At 45.3% G+C, this 25,821-nt stretch overlaps 2 protein-coding genes across 5 annotated transcripts in view; one reads left to right on the top strand and one right to left on the bottom strand.

The window, feature by feature from the left end:
- The window catches only part of LOC102461173 (UPF0462 protein C4orf33-like), a 32,084-nt gene extending 21,785 nt beyond the window's left edge, over positions 1-10,299 (bottom strand). For all 3 annotated transcript variants that reach the window (XM_075929972.2, XM_089777981.1, XM_089777982.1), the window contains exon 1: positions 10,169-10,299. The gene's annotated coding sequence lies outside the window, so the exon portion shown is untranslated. The remainder of the gene's footprint in view (positions 1-10,168) is intronic.
- The window catches only part of SCLT1 (sodium channel and clathrin linker 1), a 134,205-nt gene continuing 116,022 nt past the window's right edge, over positions 7,639-25,821 (top strand). Inside the window, exons 1-6 of one of the 2 annotated variants that reach the window (XM_089777978.1) lie at positions 7,639-7,854; positions 8,417-8,531; positions 12,767-12,834; positions 14,046-14,098; positions 18,998-19,070; positions 19,830-19,885. In XM_089777978.1, the coding sequence (XP_089634104.1) occupies positions 8,498-8,531; positions 12,767-12,834; positions 14,046-14,098; positions 18,998-19,070; positions 19,830-19,885 (284 nt within the window). In that variant the 5' untranslated portion in view covers positions 7,639-7,854; positions 8,417-8,497. Of the gene's footprint in view, positions 7,855-7,950; positions 8,151-8,416; positions 8,532-12,766; positions 12,835-14,045; positions 14,099-18,997; positions 19,071-19,829; positions 19,886-25,821 lie in introns of those variants that run through there. The other variant, XM_089777979.1, reaches the window with a different exon arrangement.

Here is a 25,821-nt window from a genome sequence, read left to right as displayed (position 1 = left end):
CACTACCAAAACACTATGGGCCACTGCAACCTCAGAACTGGGGCAGGGACATAGCAAGTTAAAAAAAATACAAAGGTGATACTGCACATCAAATTTTAAACCCATAATATGTTCCCAGACATAGCTAAAGCCAAACATTTTAAGTAGCTGCTCGAGGTAGCATTGATTTCAGGCAGTAGCTTAATAAACTTAGAGGTCAGTTAAGTTTGACTGATTTCTGGATGATGGCCTGAAAAAAAGGACAATCAATGAAATAATCTTTCACCTGCTCTTTTGCATGCTCCCAAAGCTTTTCCTGATCAACCTGAATGCCCCTCCCCCCACTTCTTAATTAATTGACTTAACTCTTATTTACTCTCCCCCCAATGCATTGCCATATACAAGAATCCCTACTCAGTGGTATAGCTTGGACTGTTATACTTCACATAAGCATCATTCAGCTAAGTGATTTGCATTTAGCTTTTCCAGTCATTTCCTCCTAACACAGCCCGTGGATCACTTCTGCCATTCTCTACTATTGCTATCTTATCTATGAATACCTGTGCCTCATTACAGTTCATGGGGAAAGATTCTGGAACATATAAAATTATTTTTCCTCCTGTCCAGCACCCCCAGATACAAATAAAAATAAACCACTTAGACCAAAGTAAGCATCCTGTGCATGGGGTGTGAAAGAGTCTGCAACCAGGCCCTATGAATGGACTGCACCCAGTTCCTCACAAGTCACTCATTCCTCAACAAGCATTGTGTAAGTGGTACTCACTGGGCAGGGTTAGCTCCATTTCTAGCTAAAAGAATGAAGTCTTTGGTAGCCCAGAACAGTGTTTCTCAACCTTTTTTTTTTTTTTTTTTTTTTAAATAAAGTACCCCCAGTATCTAGTTTTCAGACACACACAATTTTTTTCTACCATTGCAACAAATTTGTTTAAACAACTTAATTGTAGCCGGGTGGGTGATGTAATTTTTGGGTGTAAAACAAAAATAATAAAATGCTGTAAAACTTAAAACAAATTCAGTTTTCTCCAAATTTCAGTTGTGTTGATGTACCTCCCCCCCCCCCCCAGACTTCTCTTGAGTACCTTAGGGATTCTTGTACCACTGGTTAAGAAACACTGGCCCAGACACCCTCTCACAGCTACATTCTGCCTACGGGAATTGGATTTGTTTTCCTAGCCCCCTCCCAACTGCAGCATGAATGGCTGGTGCTGCTCGGGCTTACTAAGTGCACCTGAGCGATCTAGAAGCCTGGAATTACTGAGCTCAACCGCCAGTAAAATTCACTAGGGCAGAGGCCAGTACTAGAAGAAAAGGGTGTTCCCACCTCCACAGCTGTAGCCATTCCACCCAGAAGATAGTTCAGGGAGGCCACCCTGGGCCCAGTACTTTTGAGGTCAGGGGGAGGGCTCAATGGCAGCCACCCAAACCAACCTAATGATGGGTCCATCCCCCCATATTGATATGAGTTTGTGGGGACCCAGCATAGCTTCAGGGATAACTGTGGGAGCCTGGAGCATAGCAAGAGCAGGGGCCAGGTCAGCCTGTACTCACCAGGATGGCAGGAACCACAAGAAGCAAAGTGAGGCAGCAGCCTGCTCTGCCCCCATTTCCTTGTCAGGTTACTTTGCCTCAGCGTGGCAGTGGTAAGCAGAGTAACTTAGCTCCAGCCCGCTGAACTACCCTGGGCAACACAGTGCTCATGGGAGCAGATTGCAGTGCCTTGGGGCCAGGTTGTTCCACTTTCCACTGCAGTGGAACTGGGAGATGGCAATAGAGCAGAAGAGGCTAATGGGTCACTCTTCTTCTATCTGTTGACACCATAGTCAGTGCAGGGTGGTGGTGGGGTGGGTGTGTCCTGCTGCATGCCAGGTTTTGCGGTAATCCTCCCATCACATCTCTTGGAGAAGGGGTGCTTCTGGCAACAGGTAAAAGAGGGGCAGGAACAGAAGCAAGAAGAGGCTGTGTCATATGAAGCAGAGGGAGGGCTTAGGGTGGTGTAGGGAGGGTTGCTCCAAGCCCCAGACCTCCCTAGTGATGGCCCTGCCCACAGCCAAGTAAATGCTGGCAGAGTTTCATTCTCCCTCTGTCCTTCCCCAGGCAATGTGACTGAAGCTGGGAGAGACAGAATCACTCTCCCTCCTTTCTCCCTGCTATGTAGGCACAGCTGGAACTGGGCATGGATCTCCTGCAGCAAGAGTGATAAGTGAACCTAGGGATGAAGGAAACAAGCCCCTCTCAACTCCCCCCTCCCATCCATGGCCCCCCTGGGAGGCAAGCCCTCCCATAGTAGGGACAGGCTCCTCATGCTCCCTAGCACAGCCAGCCTGCAGTTTTCTCTGGCCACTCCCCCACCTCTCCAGGAGTGCAGGTAACCTGCAGCCCTGCCTCTCCACCCTTCCACCCAGTAGAGGTGGCCTGCAGCCTTCTCCAGCCTCGGAACACCTGGAGGGCTAGCAGAACATGACTCTTCCCTGGGGTGGGGAGAGGCTAAAGCCCTGGCTGCCTTAGGAAACTGAGGGAGCAGGGCTGAAGGGAGTCTTGGGATGCCCCAAACCTAATTCCTTTCCCCCCTCCCCCGGACCGCACCTACTCCCTATTCCTCCCTCTCACCTCATCTCTTTGCTAGCATGAGAAGTATGCAAAATGCAGAGGGTCAAATAATTTTCTCAACTATGTGGCTCCAACTCCCATAGAGTCAAATAGAGACCTTATACAAGCAGGTACAACTTTACTGATAATATGGCCTATTAACTAAAATGAGGTCTGTCCTTCTGTACAGGAATGCAGAATTTTGCCTGTGCATACATGCAAGTTTCAGAAATTCATACTCCAGGTTTGAATACAGGCAGTCCCCGGGTTACGTACAAGATAGGGACTGTAGGTTTGTTCTTAAGTTGAATCTGTATGTAAGTCGGAACTGGCTTCCCGATTCAGCCGCTGCTGAAACTGACTGCCAGTTCTGACTTACATACAGATTCAATTTAAGAACCCCAAGTCAGCTGCTGCTGAAACTGATCAGCAGCTGATTCCAGGAAGCCTGGGGCAGAGCAACTCTGCCTCGGGCTTCCTGTAGTCAGCGCTGGTCAGTTTCAGCAGCGGCTGACTTGGGGACGCCTGGGGCAGAGCAGCTGGGCTGCTGCTGGGTTGCTCCAGTAGCACCGCTCCTCGGCGCTACTGGACCAACCCAGCAGCACCCCATCTGCTCTGCCCCAGGCGTCCTGATTCAGCCACTGCTGAAACTGACCAGCAGCGGCTGAATCAGGACCTGGGGCAGAGCAGCTGGGGTGCTGCCGGGTTGGTCCAGTAGTGCCCAGAAGGCGCTGCAGGACCAATTGGCAGCGCCCCAGCTGCTCTGCTCCAGGGTCCAAAACAAAAGCCTGGTCTGCTGGGGGGGGGGGGCACACTAGCCGCGCCCCTCCCCCCCAGCAGACCAGGGATACGGGAGCAGAGCCGCAGCGGCAGCGGGGTGCCGCGCCTCTGAGGCTTTGCTCTGGCAAAGCCTCAGAGGCGCGGGACCCCCCCGCGGCTGCGGCTTCAGTCCTGGTGCCTGTGGTCTGCTGGGGACGGTCCCCAGCAGACCACAGGCACCGCAACTGAAGCGGCAGCAGCGGAGGGTTCCCCGCGCTTCTGAGGCTTTGCTCTGGCAAAGCCACAGAAGCGCGGGAACCCGCCCGGTGCCCCTGGTCTGCTGGAGACGGTCTCCAGCAGACCAGGGGCACCGGAGCAGCTTACGAACGGGGCTCTCTCGCCCCGGAGCTCGCAGGTAGCAATCCGCTACCTTGACCTCCGGGGAGCCCCGTTCGTAAGTCGGATCCGCGTAAGTCGGGGACTGCCTGTAGTACAATAAAGGTGTTTGTAATAACATATTAACTGCCTGACCTGAAACCCTGTTATGCATATTTCTTCTTGAAGTCCACAGATTTCTCTGTATAAGGATTGCATGATCAAGCCTTAATGTATGAACCAGCAGACACTAACGAGAGAGAAGCTGATCACAATTCTATTCTTAAAATAGAAAACATCAATATCTAGATCTACATAGGCTGTTGCTTAAAAACTGTGTTAAATATTGACAGAGTACAAAAAAAAATGTACTACCTCAATAATCCTATGCTTGAGCATTTGCTGTAAGAAAACTCTAAAATACTCAAATTAAGATATGCAGACTCTAAAACAAAAGGAACTTTCATAACACTGTGAAAAAACTTGGATAGCATAGCCTCAAGCTAGCAATGTAAAACTATTAGTAGTGTTTGATTCATATACATTCAAAGAGCTGTAAGCATAAAGCTAATTGTGGAGCCAGAATTTACTGGTAATGGTATGTTTCTATTATTGGCTTCTCTACACACTTCCCTTGTAACACTACAGAGAAGTGGAGTTCTATACCACACAATTTTTAAATAGAACAAAAGCTTTAACAGAGACCAATAAACATTTCTGGCTTATTTCAGGAATTCCCAACAAGGATAAAAATACAGGAAAAAACAGTATGCACAAAGAAATGGATAAAATTAATGTTAACACAAAACTGTAATTCTGGCATTTGACTTCTGAGTGCTGGACCTTGCAATGCTATTTAGAGATGTTTGCGGGGAGTCGACTAGTCCAGTGGTTCCTAACCTTTTTTATGCAGTGGACCAGCAAACCCATTCACAAATGTTTGGTGAACCGATAATATTTACATAATTATTATTTGCATAATGAATATGCAAAGAAAGTGTTACTCATCCACCAAAATATGTACCCCAGCCAGAGCCAGCCTTAGGGAAAATGGCACTCTGGGTGAACTTGTATTGTGGTGCCCCTGCCTCCCCAACCCCAGGCATGGTGCCCTCCTATTTTCTTTGGTGGCCATGGGCTCCCCCATCCCTGGCTCCCCACCCTGTGCCCCCTTTGCAATTAACTCCAACACTGTGCCCCAACTCCAGCTGCGTCACCTTCATCCCAACCTCTCTACAATGCCATCGTCATCCCAACCCCTGCATTTTCCTCCCCCCTGCACCCCCAGCTCCAGCCCTGTGTTGCCAGTGTGCCTACCACATTGCCTCTCTGCCCAGTACCACCCAATACCTTATGCTTCAGATTTTTTGGCCCATGGCCCCTATCTGGCTCAACACAAACCTTTCTGTGGACCACCAATTGCTAATAGAAACTTGCTGATAGTTACATAATTAAGCCCAAGTCACTTTGCTAGTGCTGCAGCAAGGGAGAACTGTTTAATTTAACCAGTAAAAAAGGCAATATTAATGTAAGTGCTTTAACTTTCTCATGCATTAAGGCATGGGCTAGCCGGGCAGCTGTCCGGGGTGCCAACCTATGGGGGGGTGCCTGATGGCAGCTGTAAGAGGCACACAGCACCCCTTATAGCTGCCATCAGGCACCGCACGGCCGGCTCCTGGATCGCTGGATGCAGCAGCTCCCGGCAGCTACCCTGCAGCGGCCGCCCAGAGTGGGAGCTGCATTAACCACCGCAGCACCGGACAGCAGCACCCTTCCCCCCGAGGTCACGGGGCCCCTGCACGGCCAGGCTCAGTCTGCACCGGGTGGCCCCGGGCTGTGCGCCAGCGGCGGTAGCCGGGCTGGGCCTATGCGTCCTGCTGCCGCCAGCTCCGTGTGCCCTCCCCCACACGCCGACACCGGGGCAGGGCCACGCATGCGCCCTTCCCCAACCTGGGGCGCAATTAAACTGTCTGCCCGGGGCGCTGGAATGGCTCGGTCCAGCCCTGCTTGTGCCCTGTTAGGTCCTTATATCTTTTCCAGTCTGCCTGTCCTCATACCACACCTAGGAAGAAGCGCTGTGACCCCATTTTGACATACAGGGAACTCAAGCACAGACTAGGGAGTTAAGATGATCAGAAGCTCCTCAAACCCTGGTTAGTGAAGCAGCTGCATAAGCAGCTGGATTAGGGACCTTCAAACCTCAGTGACATCAGGAGCCTCTGTCCTCCCTCCCCCTCACATGGTTGGAGCACCAGTGCTGACTTCCCGCTGTGGGGCAGGGGGAGACAAAGCCCCAAGCCTTGCACCACGATCTGGCTCATGGGGAAGAAGCGCTGCCTGCACGCTGCTGTTCCCCCAGCCAGAAGAGGGAAAGGGCAGTGCTTCTTTCCTGCAAGTTGGATTGTGGAGCAAGACTCAGAGCTTTCTCTCCCCTCTCCCATCCACAGTGGGAAGGCAATGCTGGTATGCCAAATGCATGGGGGAAGAAGCATGTGTGTGCACGAGGCAGGAGAGTGAGGCTGCAGCACCCTGGAAGCTGGCTACTGTGTGGTGGCTCAGGGGACTGGGACGTACCCTAGCAATGCCCCCCAGTGGCTGTGAACACCTGACTTCACCTTGCTATCCGCAGTCAGCAGTTCTAGGACCATCACCAACTGGGAATCGCTGGACTAGTCAACTATCCAATAAGCACAAGCTCATTGGTATTTGAGTGGAGTATCTACTACTCGTGTCCCCCTCCCCTCCCCCCATTACTGCCTCTATGAGAGGTAGAAGGATAGAAAGGGGGCAAACAGGAGTTGGTGCTGGTGGGAGCCAGCTTAAAAGCCAGTTTCCCCCCTGCACTGTCTCTGCAATGCTGCTTGTTTCCCCATCTGGGGGAGAGGATAGGGGAGGTTGCTACAAAGAGAGGTCTCAGCGGGGAGCTGGGCCTGGTGCTCACGCTAGTCTGGGATGTTACATCTCTGCATTTTATGTGTATTAAGAGCCCAGTAGCTCTTACTACATTTAAAATGCAGAGCCACAGCAAGGGCGTCTCCTGCAGACAGCACTGCTCAGCCCCGACTCCAGCTGACTCCTGGAGCCACACCGGATGCGGCTCTGCAGAGTGCTCCTTGTTGACTAATCATGTAGTTGATGCAATGTAACATCCTGAATCCTAATAACATTCTTTCCACTACTTCTGTGCAAAGTACTTTCCTAGGCTTAAAATAAACTGAAAAAAAAAAACCCCATTGTGTTGCATCATACTGATACTCACAGGAGCCAGACGACTTGGCTCAACTGCACAGATCTCTGCCACTTGAATGGATGGAATAACTGGCAGCATTAATAGACGGTGTGTTACAGGTATGTCTACACAACAGCTAGACACGTGGGTAGTCTGTGCCAGCCAACTGAAGCTCACAGGGCTTAGGTAGCAGGGCTCTTTCAAGACCGTGATTTCTGGGCTCCAGCTGGAGCCTGATCTCTGGGACCTGCTGACCTTGCAAGGAGCCCAAACTTCAGCCACGGCCCAACCGTCTAGAGGGCAGTTAACCAGCGCGTTACTCTGAGCCCTGCAAGCCAGTAGCTGGGATGGGCCAGCCAGTGGTGCCTAGCTGCAGACTTGACAACGGCACCAGTGTGCGGGGAAGAGCCGGGTCAAGGGGCTGGGGCGGAGGGGCGGCTTGTTGTGCCGAGCTACGGAGAGGTGGTGCTGGAGAGCAGCCGCGTGCCCGGTACACGCCCCTTCTCAGCAATCGCCCCTGCTTGAGGGGAACCGGCTCCTGCTTGTCTCCCCCCCCCCCCGCCCACGTGCCCGCGCAAGCTAGAGCGGCAGTTGCTGCTGGTTCCCTAAATGGAGCGATTCTACCTACCGCGCGCGCGCGCGCCTCCGCCCGCAACCCTTCGGCCAGTTCTCTGGCCCGTCCTTGCCCCGCGAGACAGACCCAGGCGGATCCTCATCGTCATGCGGAAATTAAGATAAGGACCAATCAGAAACCGCTTGCCACTTATCTCGGATTCCAATTGGTAGATCGGTGGCTGTCACGTGAGCTACACAGTTCCGCGCTGGGTCGGCTGCTCGGGCAGTTGGTGGAAGTGCTGCGGGTGTCCGGGGGTGCACGCGCGCGGTTGGAGGGAGCCGTTGGGCAGGTAGGCGCTGGCGGCAGGACCCCTGGCTTGGAAAGGGGGTTGGTCACAGGGCAAGTCGCTGCGCAACGGTCATTCCCCTCCCTCCCCCCCCCCCCCCGGGTCTTGCCGCCGCCGAGCCGCTCGTCTGGAGAACGGGGCGGTTTGCCTGGGAGCGGCGGCGTCCTGTGCACGGCCCCAGCCGCTGGGCGCCGTTGCCCTCTCGGCGGCGGCCCGGGATGCGCTGGCGGCAGGGCGCGCGGGGCCATAGAAGATGCCCCCTTTCCTGAGAGCCTGCTGGGCACGAGCCTGTCCTCGGGGTAGCAACACGGGACGCTTCGTGGTGGGCGGGGTTAGGGCGGGGAGACACCTGGGCAGAGCGCGAGCTGCTGGGTCGCCGTGGAGCCGATGAGTCTGTAGCAGCTGCACTACGGGGGGGGTGATTGGTGTGACGGGCTAAATGCTGTTTCCGCTGCTCTTTCCCCGTCGCTAGCGGAGGCTGTTACCAGACTTGGATAAAATGCGGCTCGCGCAGAAAGCAGCTCATTTAAACTTATAATAAACTGGTTTGGCTTGTTTCTTGCAGGCTCTGCAGCAGGGCAGGAAAAAACAGCAGTGTACTGAAGCTCTTCATTACCAGCATTGGACTGCACAAGCAGGTTAAAATATGGCAGCGGAGATTAACTTTCTAAGAGATCAAAGTAAGCACGACATACACTTAAAATAGCCGTTTGTGCACTTAAGGTCTTGCAATTACATTTGATAACCTAACGGTTTCACTCCCTGACTAGTGTTTGAAAGATGGATGCAAACAGGAAACCTGCCTCTAGAGTTTACTCTAGGAGTTCTAGAGTAAACAAACACCCCCCCCCCCACACACACACACACTTCTGTTTTACAGTAATTTTAGCAATTAGTTTCTATAACACTCTTTTCTAACAGAATAAAATAATTGTCAACAGCTCTGGTTTGTTAATACATGTAAACCAATATTCCATTTGACTTAGGGATGTAGGAGTTTAAATGGTTAACCAGTTAACCTGTTAGCTGATGCTTTGTTCCTATTACCATTTAAACTCTGGTAGGGAGTGTGGGTAGATAGGCTGGTGCCCACAAGGCCTGATGGAAATTCCATCAGTTACATGGTCTGTACGATTAGACCTACTGAAAAAGTTTGGACTTCTGGCCTATTAAACACAGCAGAAGAGCCCTCCCCGTATTGCCTGTACTCTGACAGAGTTCAATAATGTCTTTATCTAATTTTCATATACTCAGGGAATTTTCTTATTTTTTCATACTTACAGTGTGGAGTAGCGATGTGAAACTTTATCAAAACTGTTAACCAGTTAAATGGTATAATTGTAATTGTTTAGACTGTGACCACCAGTTAACTGTTGGTGGGGACAGGGCAACTGTATGTGGGGGGGGGTCATTACCACGCTGCGGGCAGGCATGTCAAGAGCCAATGTGGGTCCAGTGCACCATGGGCCAGGGTCTGGATTCCAGGGTTGCTGCTGTGTCGGCCTGGGGTTGCAGTAGTGCAGCTGGGACCAGAATCTGGGGTTGCTGCAGTGTGTTAGGGTTCTGCATGCTCCCACCACAGCCACTGTGGCCCAATCAGGATTTCTGCTAATCCCTTCTAGGACTGCCTACTGAACAGTTTAACAGAACAAGTGGAGTAATATGTAATCGTTAGAATGGTCATTGATGGCACTATTGTATTGTTTGTCATGGAGTGGGTACTCCCAGTCCCCTCTGTGGCAGGGCTTTAGACCTTTCAAAAAGTGTGCTCCACCCTATGAGTGTCTCTAGGGCCCAGGTCCTCTGACTACACCCTTTTTTCCAATGCAACAGTCTTGCTTAGCAGTCAGTCAGTGAAACAGCCCCTTCTGCAAGAGCAGAGAGCTCTGACAGTCAGTAATTGCCCCCTTTCCTCCAGGTGACAAGGCCTAGTAGCCAGTGGGAATCCCCACCCTCTTCCTTCAGGGCAGTGGGGCTTAATGTCCAGAGTCAGTTCTCACTCTCTTCCCTGAAGGCAATGGGGCCAGAATCAATAGCAGCCCACCCTGTTCATGTGGTAATGAGACCGAGCAGCCAACATCTGTTTCCCGCTTCCTTCCCTCAGGGCAGTGAGGCCTAGTGGTCCGAGTCCATAATCACCATTTTCTGGTCTCAGGGCAATAAGGCCTAGCAGCCAGACGCAATAATCACCAGGCCCACCTTTTCCACCAGGTCCAAGTCCAGGGGCCTGTCAGTGGTGAGCATGTCCCATCACTAGCTCAGCAGGGAATCCGCCCAAAACATGCTGAGCTCTTCCCTGCCCTGGTCTACTTCCTACCTTATTCATGACCATAGGCTTCTTCTCCAGCTATTCTCCCCTGATTGGCCTCCATGGTTTGGTCCCACCATAGCTCTTCCTGCAGAACTCTGGCAGGAGCTTCTTCCTCTACAGCAGCCCGCTCTGACTGAGCTGCTCCACTGGCATTTATACCTGTCCTCCAGCTGGTGCATTCCCAGCAGGGCTGTGGGGGTGAGGCTCTCTGTTAGGTAGCTCTGGTTAACTCTTTCAGGCCCAGTGCGGGGTTGGTACACCCTGTTACATTGTTAAATAGAAAATCATATATTGAACAGATGATTTGGGTGATCTCAGATGAAAGGTCACCTTTCACATTATAAAAAGGCACTTCTATAATTGAAAGGAAGGGCTGCTGTATCAGACCCTCTTTCTACTATTTTTTGGGGGGAGAGAGGGTTATGTGTTGAGAAAAGTGTGTAATTTTGTGCCTAGCTTCGATTTGCCTTTCCTTTTAAAGTGCCTTGTATTTTTCAGGACATGGTTGCTATTTTTAGCACTTGCATACTTTCATTATTTTCCCCATCAAAATAGAGCTCATGCTGTCTAGAATAGCACAAACCTCAGTGATGTGTCTTGCTTAATCTGGCTCAGGTTTTCGGTCTTGCTTTTGACTTTCCAGAAGAGTTATTGTTGAAATGTATCAGGATAGTACCTAGTGACAAAGGTAGATCTCCCCTCTATTCTCACACTATACAGTATAAGCGTAGGTCACAATTGTGAGATATTGATTTGGAACTTACTCTAGATCTGGTATGATTGCAGTGTTTTCTTTTTTATTCATGCTTAAGAAGTCAAGGTTTTAAAATAGTAAGTGTTCCTTATATTCATAAGGAAACTGCTTTAAGAATGTATAGTCTTTAAAAACCAGCTCCCTGCGCAGACTGGCTCCCACGTCACACCCTGCACTGCTGCCTCTGATACAGGAAAGAGCCAGTTTTGAAACTGGCTCCCCGCACAGAATGGCTCCTGCTTGTGCCACAATGCTGCAGCTGGCAGCTCCCCTGCAGGTTATTCATTTAAAACTTGGACTGGTGGGCTGGGACTGAGCCAGTGTGCCAGTCCAAGTTTTAAATTTAGAGCATTCAGGGAGGGTGGAATTGTTACAGTTAACCAGGCCTGTTAACTGATAAGCAGTCACATACACAGCTATACCAATACACCAAGCCAGTCTGGAATTCCCCATTTTCTTCATGACCTGAAAGTGCTTTCATGAGTTGATGTTTTATTTGGCCTTCTCCAATAAGCAATGTGATGTCTTTGGAGGATTCCACTTGTCCTTTCAGTCAGTCTCTGACATACTCCCTCCAGTGGTTTGAGCACTGACCTGCTACACCCAGGGTTGTGAGTTCAATCTTTGAGGGGGTCATTTAGGGATCTGGGACAAATTTGTCAGGGATGGTACTTGGTCCTACCATGAGGACAGGGGACTGGACTTGATGACCTCTCAGGGTCCCTTCCACTTCTATGAAATAGGTATAGGTATATCTCCATCTTGTCAGGGATTGCATGGTATTTACTGGGTTGTTTTTTACTTCTCTGTAAGAGAACTAGTTAATTTTTGTTTAACAAGTCTTATATTTTTAAAAGTTATTCGTGAATACGTAGCACATGATGGAGTTTTAGTTACATACAGTAGTGTATTGATAATTTTATTTATGACTATAACAGCAAAGAGTAAAATTGCAGCAGGCATAATAGTAATATGTAAACTATAACTCTGAACATCTGAATGCCTGTACATTTAAGTATTTTCCCAAGGAAGCTAATATGTTATCACGTATGTTTCAGTGTAATATTATAAATATGTCAACCATTTTCTATGAAAATTACAGTAAGCAAGATATGTTGGTTTGAAGCATTAAGTAATGATCATGCTCAGTTCCAGACTACCAAGCTGTGTCCATTTGGTCATGCAGCACTTTTTACTAGAATACCAAGTTTTATGCAGCGAATAGACTGAGCTTATTCTTCAGTTATGAGTGAGTGTATCCAAAATTTGAAAGGATTCATTTTGTGCTTGCTAGATACAGATGCAACTATTTTTCCCAATTAAAGATGGTATTTACCGGCATTCTTTCATGAAGTAGATTTCCCCCAGGAAATTGCAAACATTGCATCATCTGGTAAGGTAGTCAGCTATGCCCAGATGAATTTATCGGTAGGATTTTCTGCTACAAGGTCCATCTTGGGTTAATTATTTAAAATGTAATAAGGTAGCTTTCTGATGAAGACATTGAACTGGTAGGATTATAGCTTGAGTCCTTCAGTATTAAATACACATATGCGGTATCTCTTATTTGCATTACTTAGGTTCCAAACAGCTTTATAGAAATATTAAAAAAAAAAAACACTAGGGCAATATGACAAATGGCATTTACTATTAAAATTACAAGAAAAATTGTGGCCTGCAAAGATGGCCTTTTTTACTATGAATCTATATTTTTCAAAAAATAAATGTGTTCCTTAAACTGTAGACATATGTCTCCAACCCGCTACATCTATAAAACTGTTTTAACTGCCCTCTTATAATCTGTGTAAATATTTATACAGTATCTATAACTGTTTTACTTTTTTTTCCAGATCAGAGACTAAATGCAGCACTTAGACAGCATCAAGCAGAGAACCTTTTGAGAACCACCTCTGTGCAAGTATGTTAATTAGGACTTGTCAGTACTGAGGATTTTTACACTGGTGTAAGCCCACAGTATAGGTGCACTGCACAAATATAAGAAATCTTTTTCCAATGCTGTGTTTGAGTCATTCATCCCTGTGAATAACTCCATTGCTGATTTCTGTTGTTGCTCAAAGGTTTCCCACACATCAGTTCAGTGAAAGTGATGTGATTATCTTGTCAGTTTCATTGTTAGGCAATAAGTTCTGAATGGCAGCATTGAAAACTGATGAAAGAGTAATTGATTGGCGGGGTTATTTCACTCTGAGCACTAACAGAGACATTGGCACAGACTCCAGGCAATGGACAGGTCTATGCCACAGGGTTAAGTCAATTTAAGTTCTTCATCTTCAGCTATGTGCATAACATAGCTGGAGTCATCTTAGCTTACATTGACTTACTACAGTACCTATATTGTCCTGGGTCGATGGGAGAAATTTTTTCCTCAGCATGACTACTTCTGATAAAGTACCAGAGTTTATATGAGAATGATCTGAATTTGATGTTTCAGGTCTTTACTAGAACAGCTAAATCAATCCCCTGGTGAATCGATAGCTGCAGCTTTGATCTCCTGGAGATGAGCCCTCAGCAAGATAACAATACTTTAATTTACATCACATCTAAATGTGAAATTAGCATATTTGTAATCTTAAGTGGTTCAAAGTTATTTTTGTTTAATTTTTATTAAAGCTTAATCTCTACAGAAGTTGTTAATATTTGCCCTTGAAAGATTCCTAGTTGCCATAGTTCTTTTCAAGCCTTGTCGAAGAAAACATAGCTATACACAGATCTGACATTATATAGAAACTACTAAGTTGTTTGATTAGCTGCCATTATTTTTGCCACTTTTTTGTGAATTATCTAATATCTGTTTCTATCCAGAAGTGAATATACAATTACCATGTAGTCTCGCTAGAATAGTTGATTCCCTGCTCTGTGATGTGATATTTCTACATATGTGTGTTTCCCATGACATATTTAGAATTCCAATGACAATGTTCTCTTTCAGATTGCATGGAAATTTTAAAAAATAGCTCACTGTGCATACATACCTAAAACTAAATACATGAAATGTGATTTAAGTTTTGAGTATAAATGGAGTAGAATCAAATTCTTAAAAGTTCTGAAGTCAAGATTAAGAACTTTTAGTTTTGTGCAGCTGCATTAACATGCAAACTACTCTTACAGACAAACATCGTAAGAGGAGATGACACACTGGAATCCTGGCTGACTGACCAAAGGTATTTTCTATAGTTTGGAACTAAATATTTTCATATTTTTAATGAACTATTTAAAAATTGTCATGCACTCGAGCAGTGGGGCCTGACCATTTTCAGGAGGTAACTTAGTTTTTATAAATTTCTTATTGTGAAAGTTTAAATAACATGAATTTAGGAGGTATGATTATGTGGCAGATGAAGTATCTTTATCAATCTCTCTCTCCTTTCAAAACAACAATAACCAAAAAAAAAAAAAAAACCCTCCAAAGAGTCCACTTTAACGAGCCCTTGGGAGGAAGGAAACTAGAAGCTGGATATGTGTGTGACTATTTTCTCTGTGACAGAATAATAGATATTTAGGGCTGAAAGAAACTTCAGTGTGTCACGTGGTCCAGTGTCTGCACTGAGGCAGGACTATGTTATCTAGATCATCCCTGTCAGGTGTTTGTTTAACATGTTGTTAAAATCTCCAACCTTCCAGGTAGTTTATTCCAGTGCTTAATTGCAATTACAGTTAAAAAGTTTTTCCTACTGTCTAACCTAGGTCTTTCTTGCTGCAATTTAAATCCATTATTTTGTGTCCTGTCCTCAGTTAAGGAGAACAATTTATTTCCTTTCTCTTTATAACACACCTTTTACATACTTGAAGACTTACCATGTCTAGCTCAGACTTTTCTTCCATTAGAGTAAGTAAACCCCTCTTTCACTCTTTCCTGGTAAGTCACGTTTTCTAGATCTTTATTTTTTGTTGCGGTGTCCTGGACTTCCTTCAATTTGTCCACATCTTTCCTTAAGTGTAGCTTGCTGAATTGCAATCAGGAATACAGCAGAAGCCTTATCAGTGCTGAGCAGAGTCAGAGTTATAACATTCTTTCAAGTACATTCTAATGCACTCCAGAATGTTTGTTTGTGTGTGGGTGGTGTGGGGTTGTTTGTTTTTTTTTTCGGCAACACTATAACATTTACTCACCCCATACAATGATCCTCTATGATGCCTGGTCCTTTTCTGCAGGACTCCTAGGGAGCCATTTCCTCTTTGCGTAATGATGCATTACTGGTACTTCACGTCAGGACTGCAATAAAAATCTCACTGAGTCTGTTAGGATTACACCTGAATAAAAATAGCAAAGTTTAATTAACAAAACTTTGACTTGTCTTACAAGTATTTTATGAATAATTATTTGCTCAGTTATTGACATTCAGGCAGCTATTTTTATATCCAGAAATGTTTGGTTAAAGTTAACATGTCATGAATAAAAATTAACAAGAATTTTCACACTCCAAGCGTTCCTTGGACATTTTGGAAAGCTATAATCACTTAGGTTAAATCAAACAAATACAACTCTCTTTGATAATTTATAAACAGAGAAGAATGGAGTGGAGAAAAGGGATATCTGTTTACAAAGCCTAGTTCATCCAAAGAGGGAGCAGAAGCAAAAATCACGTAACTTAAGTCTGGTCTATACTAAGAGTTTACACTAAATTTAGCCACATAAGATTGATTTTTCTAAACTATGTGTTCCTGCTACCAAGCCTGTCTCGTTGAAGTTAAGGGCCACTGAAGTAGACGTACAGTGCTCCTAATTTGACAAGGAGTAATGCAATTCCCAATCTTGCCTGGTCGAATTTACTATAGTGTAGACAATGTGTTCGCATAAGTGGAGGTTATTGGACTGTGGGAGGTATCCCGCAGTCCCCCGCTCTGGCCAGAACTTGCAGCTCTACTGCTCTACAGGTAAACTGGTAAAGCCCTGGGAAAGTTTGAATTTCATTTCCCCAGTGGCCAGTGTTGTGAGCGTACCTCGCAGGAGGCAGCACAAATGAGCAACACATGTGGTCATGACTTCCAATTCTTCAAGTCCCATGAGCTCCCTTTCCCACGGGTGAAGAAGAGCACCAGTGTGCAGGGGATCATGGACCTCATCAAGGTGTGGGGAGAGGAATCCATTCTCTCTAAGCTCCAAACCAGCAAAAGAATTGCTGATATTTATGCAAAGATGGCAAACTGCCTGGTGACCAAAGGATACTCCATGGACACCAAGTAGTGTACGGGCAAAATCAAGCAGCTGAGGCAGTTCAACCACAAGATAAAGGAGGTGAATGGACAGTCTGGTTCACCACTGCAAACATGCTGGATCTGTGATCAGGAGCATGTGATGTTAGGAGGGGACCCAACCAATTTCCTAAGCCTGACTGGAGTCCAGCTTAGATACTCCTGGCATCAAGTGGTGGCAGAGGGGGAGGAGGAGAATGAGGTAAATGAGCCAGCTGGCATCTGGTGAGAGCCAAGAACTTATGACATTGGAGTCAGTCACCTCCTCCCAGGAGGATTCCCAGTCAAGCACTGATCCCAGGGAGAGCACTCCTGGTGAGTTTCACAATTTTTTTCTTAGAACAAGCAGGATAAGGCAGTTAAGTGTGATGTGCCGTGTGCTCTGTGTGGAGGAGCCCGGAACAGCTTGTTAATGTGTCTGGAGATGGAGCAGGGATCCTCCATGCATGTCTCCATGAAGCTCTCAGATAGGAACTCTTCGATTGTTCTGACAAGGTTTTTGGAGAGACTAGCCTTATTCCATCCTTCATGGTGGTACGTCTTCCCACATCAAGCCCCCAATAAGTGGTCTGGCCCCCAATAAGTGGTCTGGCATCATTGAACCACAAAGCATTGCAGCATAAGATCCAGGTTTCTGGTCACATTCATTCAGCATCCGTTCTCTTCACTCAGCCTAATTTGGAGAAGACTGATATCTCTTACAGCAACTTGGATGAAGGAGGAGGGGAAACTATTAGCTGCTGCCTCATGACTTTAGCCTCTGGGGAGGTAGCACTATCCTGGGAAGCTGCATATGCCAGACACCATCCTGCCCCGCTGATAGAACTGCATTGCAGATCCCCACTGCTTCCTTGTATAGGCTCCTGCAGACTGGAAAAGTAACCCTCTGAGTAATGAAAGTATGTGTAAAAAGTCCAGTCAGCTCAAAGATTGATTTTGTGTTTACGACAGTTGACTGAATCTTGGGAGTTCCAAGTTCATTACCTAGCTCTGCCACTGACATCCTGTGTCACTTTAGGCAAATTTCTTAATACAGGCAGTCCCCGGGTTACGTACAAGATAGGGACTGTAGGTTTGTTCTTAAGTTGAATCTGAATGTAAGTCGGAACTGGCGTCCAGATTCAGCCGCTGCTGAAACTGACCGCCAGTTCTGACTTACATACAGAATCAACTTAAGAACCCCAAGCGTCCCCAAGTCAGCTGCTGCTGAAACTGATCAGCAGCTGATTCCAGGAAGCCCGGGGCAGAGCAACTCTGCCTTGGGCTTCCTGTAGTCAGCGCTGGTCAGTTTCAGCAGCGGCTGAATCAGGACGCCTGGGGCAGAGCAGCTGGGGTGCTGCCGGGTTGGTCCAGTAGCGTCCAGAGCGGCGCTGCGGGACCAACCGGCAGCGCCCCAGCTGCTCTGCCACAAGCGTCTGGAGAAAAGCCTAGTCTGCTGAGGGGGAGGGGAAAGCGTACTAACTGCGCCCCCCCCCCACCCCAGCAGACCAGGAAGACGCGGCCGGCGGACCGAGACGCACCGCGGTCCCGCCGCTTGGGTCCTCCGCGACTTTGCTCCCCGTCTCCCTGGTCTGCTGGAGATCAGCAGTCCAGGGAGACGGGGAGCAAAGCCTCTGAGGACGCCAGCAGCGGGACAGCCGTGGGGCGTCTGGGCTGTCCCGCTGCCGGCTTCCCCGAGGCTTTGCAAAGCTGCGGGGGGGCTCGGGGAGCGGGGCAGCCCCGGCGCGCCTGGGCTGTCCCGCTGACCGAGCCCCTCCGCGGCTTTGCTCCGCGTCTTCCTGGTCTGCCGACCAGGGAGACGCGGAGAAAGCCCCGGAGTACGCGGGTGGCAGGACCGCGAGGTCCCGCAGTCCGTGTCCTCCAGGGCGAGCCCCGTTCGTAACTGCGGATCCGACATAAGTCGGGTACTGGCTGTAGTTCGTGTCTTGTTTCCTGTTTATAATATGGAGATAAAGACAAAGAATGGGTTGTCTATTGAGTTTATAAAATTTGAGTCCCATATCTATACAGAAACCAGCCAATAAGAGCTGCAGAGATGATGATTGCAGATGCCAGCAACTCATGGAGACACATTGTCCCTTTCTCCCTAAGGAGCATGCAGAGGCATGCCAGTAGATGGCAGCTTTTGGGAATGGCATGGGGCCATAGCTTGGAGGCAGCCTTAAGAGTTTCTTGCTGGACTTTCAGCAGCCTGAAGATTGCAATTAACTGGCTGTATCTCCAGGATCAGCCAGCAGATCGTGATGAATAGGTTGGTGTAACTACTGATATAGACAATGGAGCAAACTGAATAGTGATTTGTGAATACTAGTGCAAATTGCTTGTAGTTGCAAAGTGGTCAATAAGCAGGTAGGAAAAACTTGAACTGTTGACAGAGTAGAAAGAAGTATAGTAGGGAAAAATAACTATCGGGAAGAAAAGTAATGTCTGTGAATATAGATGCATTATTTTACAACTTCTTTTATTATTTAATGTTCCAGTTTTGTTTCTTCGTATGAAAAATTATAGAGTTGATAGTTCGTGTTAAATCTTGTTTTTTCCCTTCTTTAGTGTTTTACTGTATAATGGTGAATTTATATCACTTTTGCAGATAAGTAGCTTAATTTTGATACGAGAAAACTAAGTTTTACAAATGCCCTTAAACTTTGAATGGCATTATTTTTCTTTTAAGTAATTACTTAAAAGTAATAACCAAAGGTTCTTCATTTGACTAATATTCTAGGTCTGTCAAGAAACATGGAAAAAGATATATTTTTGGCTCAGGTTGAATAGTTGTTTGATAAAGCATTTCCGTAAACCCAGGTAACTACTCGAATGCTACATCAGTAGCTATAATTATGTGTCTTATGCATTTCTTTTGCTTTTAGCTTTCTGTCCCCCCTAATTGCTGAGTATGATAAACATCTGGAGGAAATGAGTGAACAGCTGCAGTACTATCAGGTATGAATCATACCACTAGAAATATTTTAGACTGTAATTATTTAAAGAAAAAATGTGCAATTAAAATATAAAGTTTCCATCTTCATATTTATTCATTTAAAAATTAGGAAATAAAAATATAAGTACCAAATTTAAAAGAAACTAAGTCAATATAAGATGAGAATGTAAATTTTGAAAATGATGTGTTTGATGTTTAATATTGAAGCATAGTTCTTATAATCTGAGGATAAAATATTCCAGAAGCTAATTTGACTTTGCATTTGACAACCTTCTAAAATTCCATTAATTTTAGACTACAATGTCTGCAATTAGTAGTAATATTTCACTCCTTTAGTGCTAATATCTTACTGTATTCATTTCTGTTGAAGGAATGGTTTTATACTAATTTTTAATGTTTCACTAGATACTACCTTTTTTTGAAAGGAGGTGTGACAATTTCTTGTCATTTCAATTTCTTGTCATAGAAAAGAATATACTCAACCTGCCCGATACAGTGTCTGCAGCCATGGAAGTAGACTTGAAACATTAAATATGTCTATTGGCATGTTCCTAGCACATAGGAGTAGCAAGAATCCTGTTTTGTGAAATATTAAATAGTTTTTATGTTCTTTAAATGAGCCCATTATACAGGAACACCTATCTACATTAAACTCCAAAAAACAAGTTCAGTGATTATTTTGTTATTGCGGTGTGACTTCAGTGCTTAGAGGCTCTGTGATTTAAATGTAAAAAGTTCAGGGTCAAATTTTACTCTTTCAGGCACAGATGGGAGAGATGAGACTAAAACTTGAACAAGTCACCAAGGAAAATGAAGGGTAAGTTAATTAATATACTTTTTTAGAAATAGAACATTTTAATAATTGAAAATATTTCTATGGATCAGGAACATAAACCTCTGAACCTATGGATTGTAGTCAAAATTTTCATACCTGCATGTTTAAACTTAAGGTCTTAGGTGTGTTGAGGAACTCAGGTTTGGAAATTTGGACTACTTATACACATAATTAAACAGGGAATAAACCAAATTTGATATTTAGAAGTCAGTGTACACATTCTTGTGTGTATTGTGCAAAGTGTGGTTTTTTAAGTGTGTGTGTGTGTGTGTGTGTGTTAAACATCTTGTGATGTACGTAATGAAGAAGAGAATAGACGCCACACTTGCTTGCCTTTCTCCTGCTTCTCTCTATAGCAGTTTCTCTTCCCAGAGTCTTCTTTTGCTATAACGTGGGTTCTGGGATTCTACATTTGTTCTGATCCCCTCACTCCTCCACATTTTTTTCTGACACTAATCTTTACACTATTAATATTTTCCAAAATATTAAAATGTGCTTTAAAGTCAAAGACTACTCAACGTAGGAATTGTACATAGTATCAGCATGATCAGTATGCAACTTAGTTTCCACTGTTCTATCCTCTTGCTCTCTCACTAGGTTAATTAGGATGCCCAAATTGTCCTCTTGTTAATACCTCTAACATCACTCAGATTTTTGTGGTGCCTTAACAGAAGAGTAGGGGAGAAGTCCATTAGGACACATTCTGAGTCATGACCAGGTCCACATTGAATCAACTGTATATGGTGCCTTCCACTGAACCTACTGTCTCACTGTATATGGTGCCTTCCCTTCCCGCAGCTCTGTTACCAAAATTATCCTTTGCTGGGAGGATGAAAATAAGTATGAGTTTGTTTTAGGTTTCTATTAAAGCTTATCTTGATGAGTCAGCAGGTGTAGTCACTTGAGACATACATTAACAAAATTTAAGTGGGTGGCATCAGCTATAATCAAGATACTAAGAAAAATACTGGTATTGAAATACATTTGCTGGCATCCTAACTGGTCTTCTGTCATGTCCATTTTATTAATACACATTGGACCTCCCTGGTATGACTTCTTCAGGGCTTGACCAGTCCCTGACAAGGGAGTTTTCCAGAATGGAGGTGGCGGGCTGCTAGCCTCTCTGTCGGGTTCCTCTCTTCAGCCACCATGGCTCCTCTCCCCAGCCTCCTGGCTCCACAAGCTTGCAGCAGCCTTGTTAGGGCTTCCAGCCCAACAAGCTGCGGCAGCCCTGCCGGAGCCCCCAGTGACCCCGCCAATCTTGTGGCAGCTCCACCAACCTCACAAGAGCCCTATTGTCCCACCGGGAGTTCCCAGTGGCCATGCTGGCTATAGGCTCTGCTACCCTGCAAGCTCCAGTGCCCCCATTGGCTTTCCTGCCATGCAGGCTCTGGCTCTGCTGTCCCCACCAGCTAGCTCCACTCTGAGCTGCTAGCCATCTCTGCTACTGGGCCTCTCTAGTCTTGCAACATACATGGTCCTTCTGGATCATGGATATTGCCAGATCAGAGTGTCTCAGACCATAGAGGTTCAGCCTGTACCTTTGTAATTACAGTAAATGTAGGGTGTACTTTTCAAGATTTTTGTGCACGTTCAGATAATTTCTTTGGTGCATATACATCAATGCATTTGACTTAACATTTTTATGGCAGAGTGCTAAGTGTCTTCTGACAGTTGCTAATTGTTAATAAACTACTAGGACTGCAAATCAGAGATGATAGACCAGCAGAAACTGTTCGTGGTTGTTTAAGCACAAATGCTGTGGCATGCAATCTTTATATCAATTATCATTACTATGCTGTAAAATAATTCAGTTTAATTCACATGATGGATTATATTTATGCAATAAGACATATTTTCAGTGTGACAGGTACGCAGAGTGAGAGCGAGAATCAAGCATGTAGTTTTGCTACATGACAGATTTTCTCCACTTCAGTAGTGGAATTTACATGTGTTTTCCCAGATATGCAAATCTTTGTTCTAGTGACTACCCAATACTATGTTCTGGAGACCTCATGTGTTTTATTATCAGTTTAAATGGAGACACATTTTTATTAGCTGTGAAGCAGCTCTGAGATTTGAGTGCAAACACAGGAGGTGATTCAGGGACTCAGGAGAGGAACAGTGCAAATTGAAACAAATAATTAAAAAGCGAACTGTGTACACAAGCCTGTTAGACTTCTCATGTCATAGTCATTATGACATTTCTGCTGATTTTTTAATGTAAAAACGATAGTTACTATGCAAAGTAGTGACATATTTTGCTGTTAAGTGGTTATATTTAATATATATGCATACATACTGTTAAAAGGCAAGTTAACTGGTAATATAGTTAAATATTTTCAGATACTGCAACTGTCACTGGGACTCCTTGCCAATTTTTGTAGTTTAAAAAAAGACAATGACTTAAATATGTTTCTCTCTTCTGTTACTGTGTGACAGGCCCACATATATATAGGAGTAGATTAAACTATGTAGGGAAAAGAATTGAACTGTAAATCTTCAGGTTTTTGTAACCTTTTTCATAGATTTTGATCTTTTTCTGTACACTTTGTTATACTAATCATGGTTACTCTTTGTAACAGTAAATAAAATGGAAATAAGTGGGATTTGAGTTAACCATGTTCCTGTATGTCTTAATTCTCAAAAGAGAGGAGCACACAGTTACTTGCAAGTATCATAGTAACATTGGAAATGTATCCTTTGTAAGTGAGTAATAACTGAAATCTATTCTTGTAAAGTATTTCTACTACTATTTCATGACATTTTTCTGTTTGTATAGGCAGCTGCCATTAATGACAATGGGAATTATGCTAATGTATTAACAATAGTTATCATTTAGCATTTCTCATTATCAGAATGCTTTTCAAACTGAGTATAGTCCTCTAAGATTTGTGGTTAATTTTAAAGCCTTTGCAGAAACATTCAGGTATTAGGATTTTTTTGACCAAAAAAATATGTTTCAATCAAGGCAAATATTTTTGTGTTAGTGCCATTAGTATCTGCAGAATCTTGACTTCCATTTAAAAAATTATAGTTCTTATGTTTTTTTTTTTTATATCGTTCCTGATGCATATGTACCCTGACAGAAGGTGGTGGCGGGGAGGTGGTGATCATTAACTGGTTCAGTGGCGGTTGCCTACCACTGACATGGGGTGAGAGGCAGTATTATTTGGAAGTCTAGACTACCAGTTGTCATTGGAGGTCTTTAGATCCAAACAATGAGGGGATTTCCAGACAAAGAGATAGGGTCTGATTTAGGGCACCTGTGTATTGGAGTAAGATCAGGCCTTTGGCAAATAAACTTTGGATAAACTTTCCAAGGCTTGTTAATTGATATGACAGACACCTCTCAGAGTAGATTTATATGCAGTTAGATGTTGAGTATTACAATTCCTTTGGGATGAAGAGATGATTACAAATCTAAGGTCAAATCCTGCTGCTTTTAATGATGCCAGTAATTCTAAGAGACATGGATAAGGTCTATGGTATCTGTTTTTTACTGCACAATTGATTAGGAGTTTAAACATGTGAGAGAATCCCTTAACTGACACCTTTTGTTACATTATGTAATTCAGCCGTAAAACTTACATATCCTTCAGTTGATTTACCGACTCCAATAGATATGATAGTGTACAGAAAGTAGTATTGTATTATGGGGAGCAGCAAATGGGCTAGCTACCCCAAGTAAAAAGCTGACCAGACCCTGTGGGTGGGTGGGTATGTATGTGGGGCAGCAAGCCTATGCTGCTGCTGCCCATGTTATAATAGCTACATTATTTTTCTTTGCATACTTGATTTACCTCTTCACAGATGGATATAGTGTTTCTGCCGCTGTATACTACATGACATTCATTTCCAGTGGATGGCAGATACTGTATCAGTCATTGTCCTCCCCTCAATTGTGCTGTCACTAGAAGACAGTTTTGTGTCACCATCAGGGATCCAATGTAGCTTGGCAGATCACTGCATTTCCAGACATCCTAGCAATGTTATCTACCTTATCCTCATCTAGATAGCTATTATAGGGATGTAAAATCCCATTTAATCAGGTAACTGGTTAAACGTAGGTTTAACTGGTTAACCGACTAAGCGGGATCCCAGGCTGGGGAGCGCTCCAGCCCAGCTTGCAGGGCTTCTTGCCCCCCAGGTTTGGCTCCTGCAGAATCTCACAAAACTAGATGACTGGGTATCATGGGGTCGCGCGCCCCATGGGGGGTAAATCTGGCCCAGTGGCAGGGTCTATAATGCCCTCTGTCTGGGGTGCAAGGGTATGGGGTAGAAAGGCCCGGGCCCTCCCTCTCCACCGGGCCCCAGCCCAGGGCCCTATCAGTGATGGGTGGTTCCCACTACTGGCTTGGCGGGGAGTTGCCACTGAAGCACACCGAGTTCTCCGGGGTACCTCCTGCTCCCTGCCCTGGGCTGCTTCCTACCCCGTCTGCTGGCTGGCCTTGTCCCCACCAGGGCTGGCAAATGCTGCGGCGTTGGCAGCGACATTTGGTGCAGCTGCTGTAGCTGGCACCGCGGCTGTGGCAGTGGCCCATGGCTGACACGGCTGTGGCTCTGGCTGATGTGATAGCTCTGGCTGGGGTGGCAGTTGCGATGGCAGCAGCTCTGGCTGGTCCCGCAGGGGCGGTTGCTCCTAGGCTCTGGCAGGAGCTCCTTCCCCTTCAGTGGTCACCCCTGACTAAGCTGTTCCACCATCCTTTATACTGACTCTGCAGCTGGAGCATGCCCAGCTGGGCCTCAGGGAAGGGGCCTTCTCAGCCCAGCAAGCCTGGTTAACCCTCCACTGCCAGTGCAGGGTTGGTACACCGTGTCATACCGGGCAACAAAAGGGCAGATGAAGTTTAATGTTGACAAATGCAAAGTAATGTATTTTGGAAAACATAATCCTAGTTACGTGCACAAAATGATGGGCACTAAATTAGCTATTCATTCAAGAGAGAAATCTTGGAGTTATTGTGGACAGTTCTCTGAAAAAGCAAACAATGTTTGGAATCACAAAAAATAGAGAGAGAATAAGACAGAAAACATGTTTCTACCTGTATATAAATCCATGGTATGTCTTCATCTTGATGATTACCTGTTCTGGAATTGACCACTGTTGGAAAACAGGATACTGGGTTAGATGGATCTTTGGCCTGACCCAGTAGGCTGTTCTTATGTTCTTATTTTTCTGCAGCTATGCTTACATTTTCACCATGCTAGCTTGGTGAGAGCTAGCTTGAGTCTGTCTACTCTAAATTGGAATCATGGTGCTAATTTCAAATGTAGATGTAATCTAAATGTGAGTCTCTCTCTCTCTCATAGTTGGCTTTTCCTCAGTAAAGTTTTCTCTCAGATATACACTTACACCAATAAACAAACTAATCAATATATTTCTCTTACAAAGAAGTGATGAAGGAGGATTTATTTTATTTAAAAAAGCTTGTGAGATGATTGATATTGCAGTGAGGGGACTACTACCTAAATTTTTCTTGGCCGTCACGAGCTGCCACTCAGAGGCTATGTCTACACTGGCGCGATCTTGCGCCAGAGCTATGCAAATGAATATGTGTGGAATATCGCCAACCCTCATTTCCATATCTAATGAGCCGCCATTTTGCGGACGAGGCTCTTGCGTAAGAAGGAGCTGTCTACACTGCCCCTTCTCGTGCAAGAAAAACCCTCTTGCGCAATGCTGCTACGCTGATTATTTTCGGGAATAATGGCATTGCGCAAGAGAGTTTTTCTTGTGCAAGAAGGGGATAATGCTCCAAAATGCTGCCTTAACCTTAGGAAAAATAGCAAGGGTCAAAATGTTTTAAATTTAGAAGTTTGCAATTTCATTTAAAATTGGTCAACAATGTTGGCAATTCTACAACTTCCAAATAGTTGGAATAAACAAACTAATAATTGGTAATATAATAGTATTT

The sequence above is a fragment of the Pelodiscus sinensis genome, chromosome 4, assembly GCF_052426305.1.
Source record: "Pelodiscus sinensis isolate ZL-2025 chromosome 4, ASM5242630v1, whole genome shotgun sequence".
NCBI lineage: Eukaryota > Metazoa > Chordata > Testudines > Trionychidae > Pelodiscus > Pelodiscus sinensis.
The sequence above is the reverse complement of the archived record's forward strand: the minus strand, read 5'-3'. Positions and strand labels throughout refer to the sequence as shown.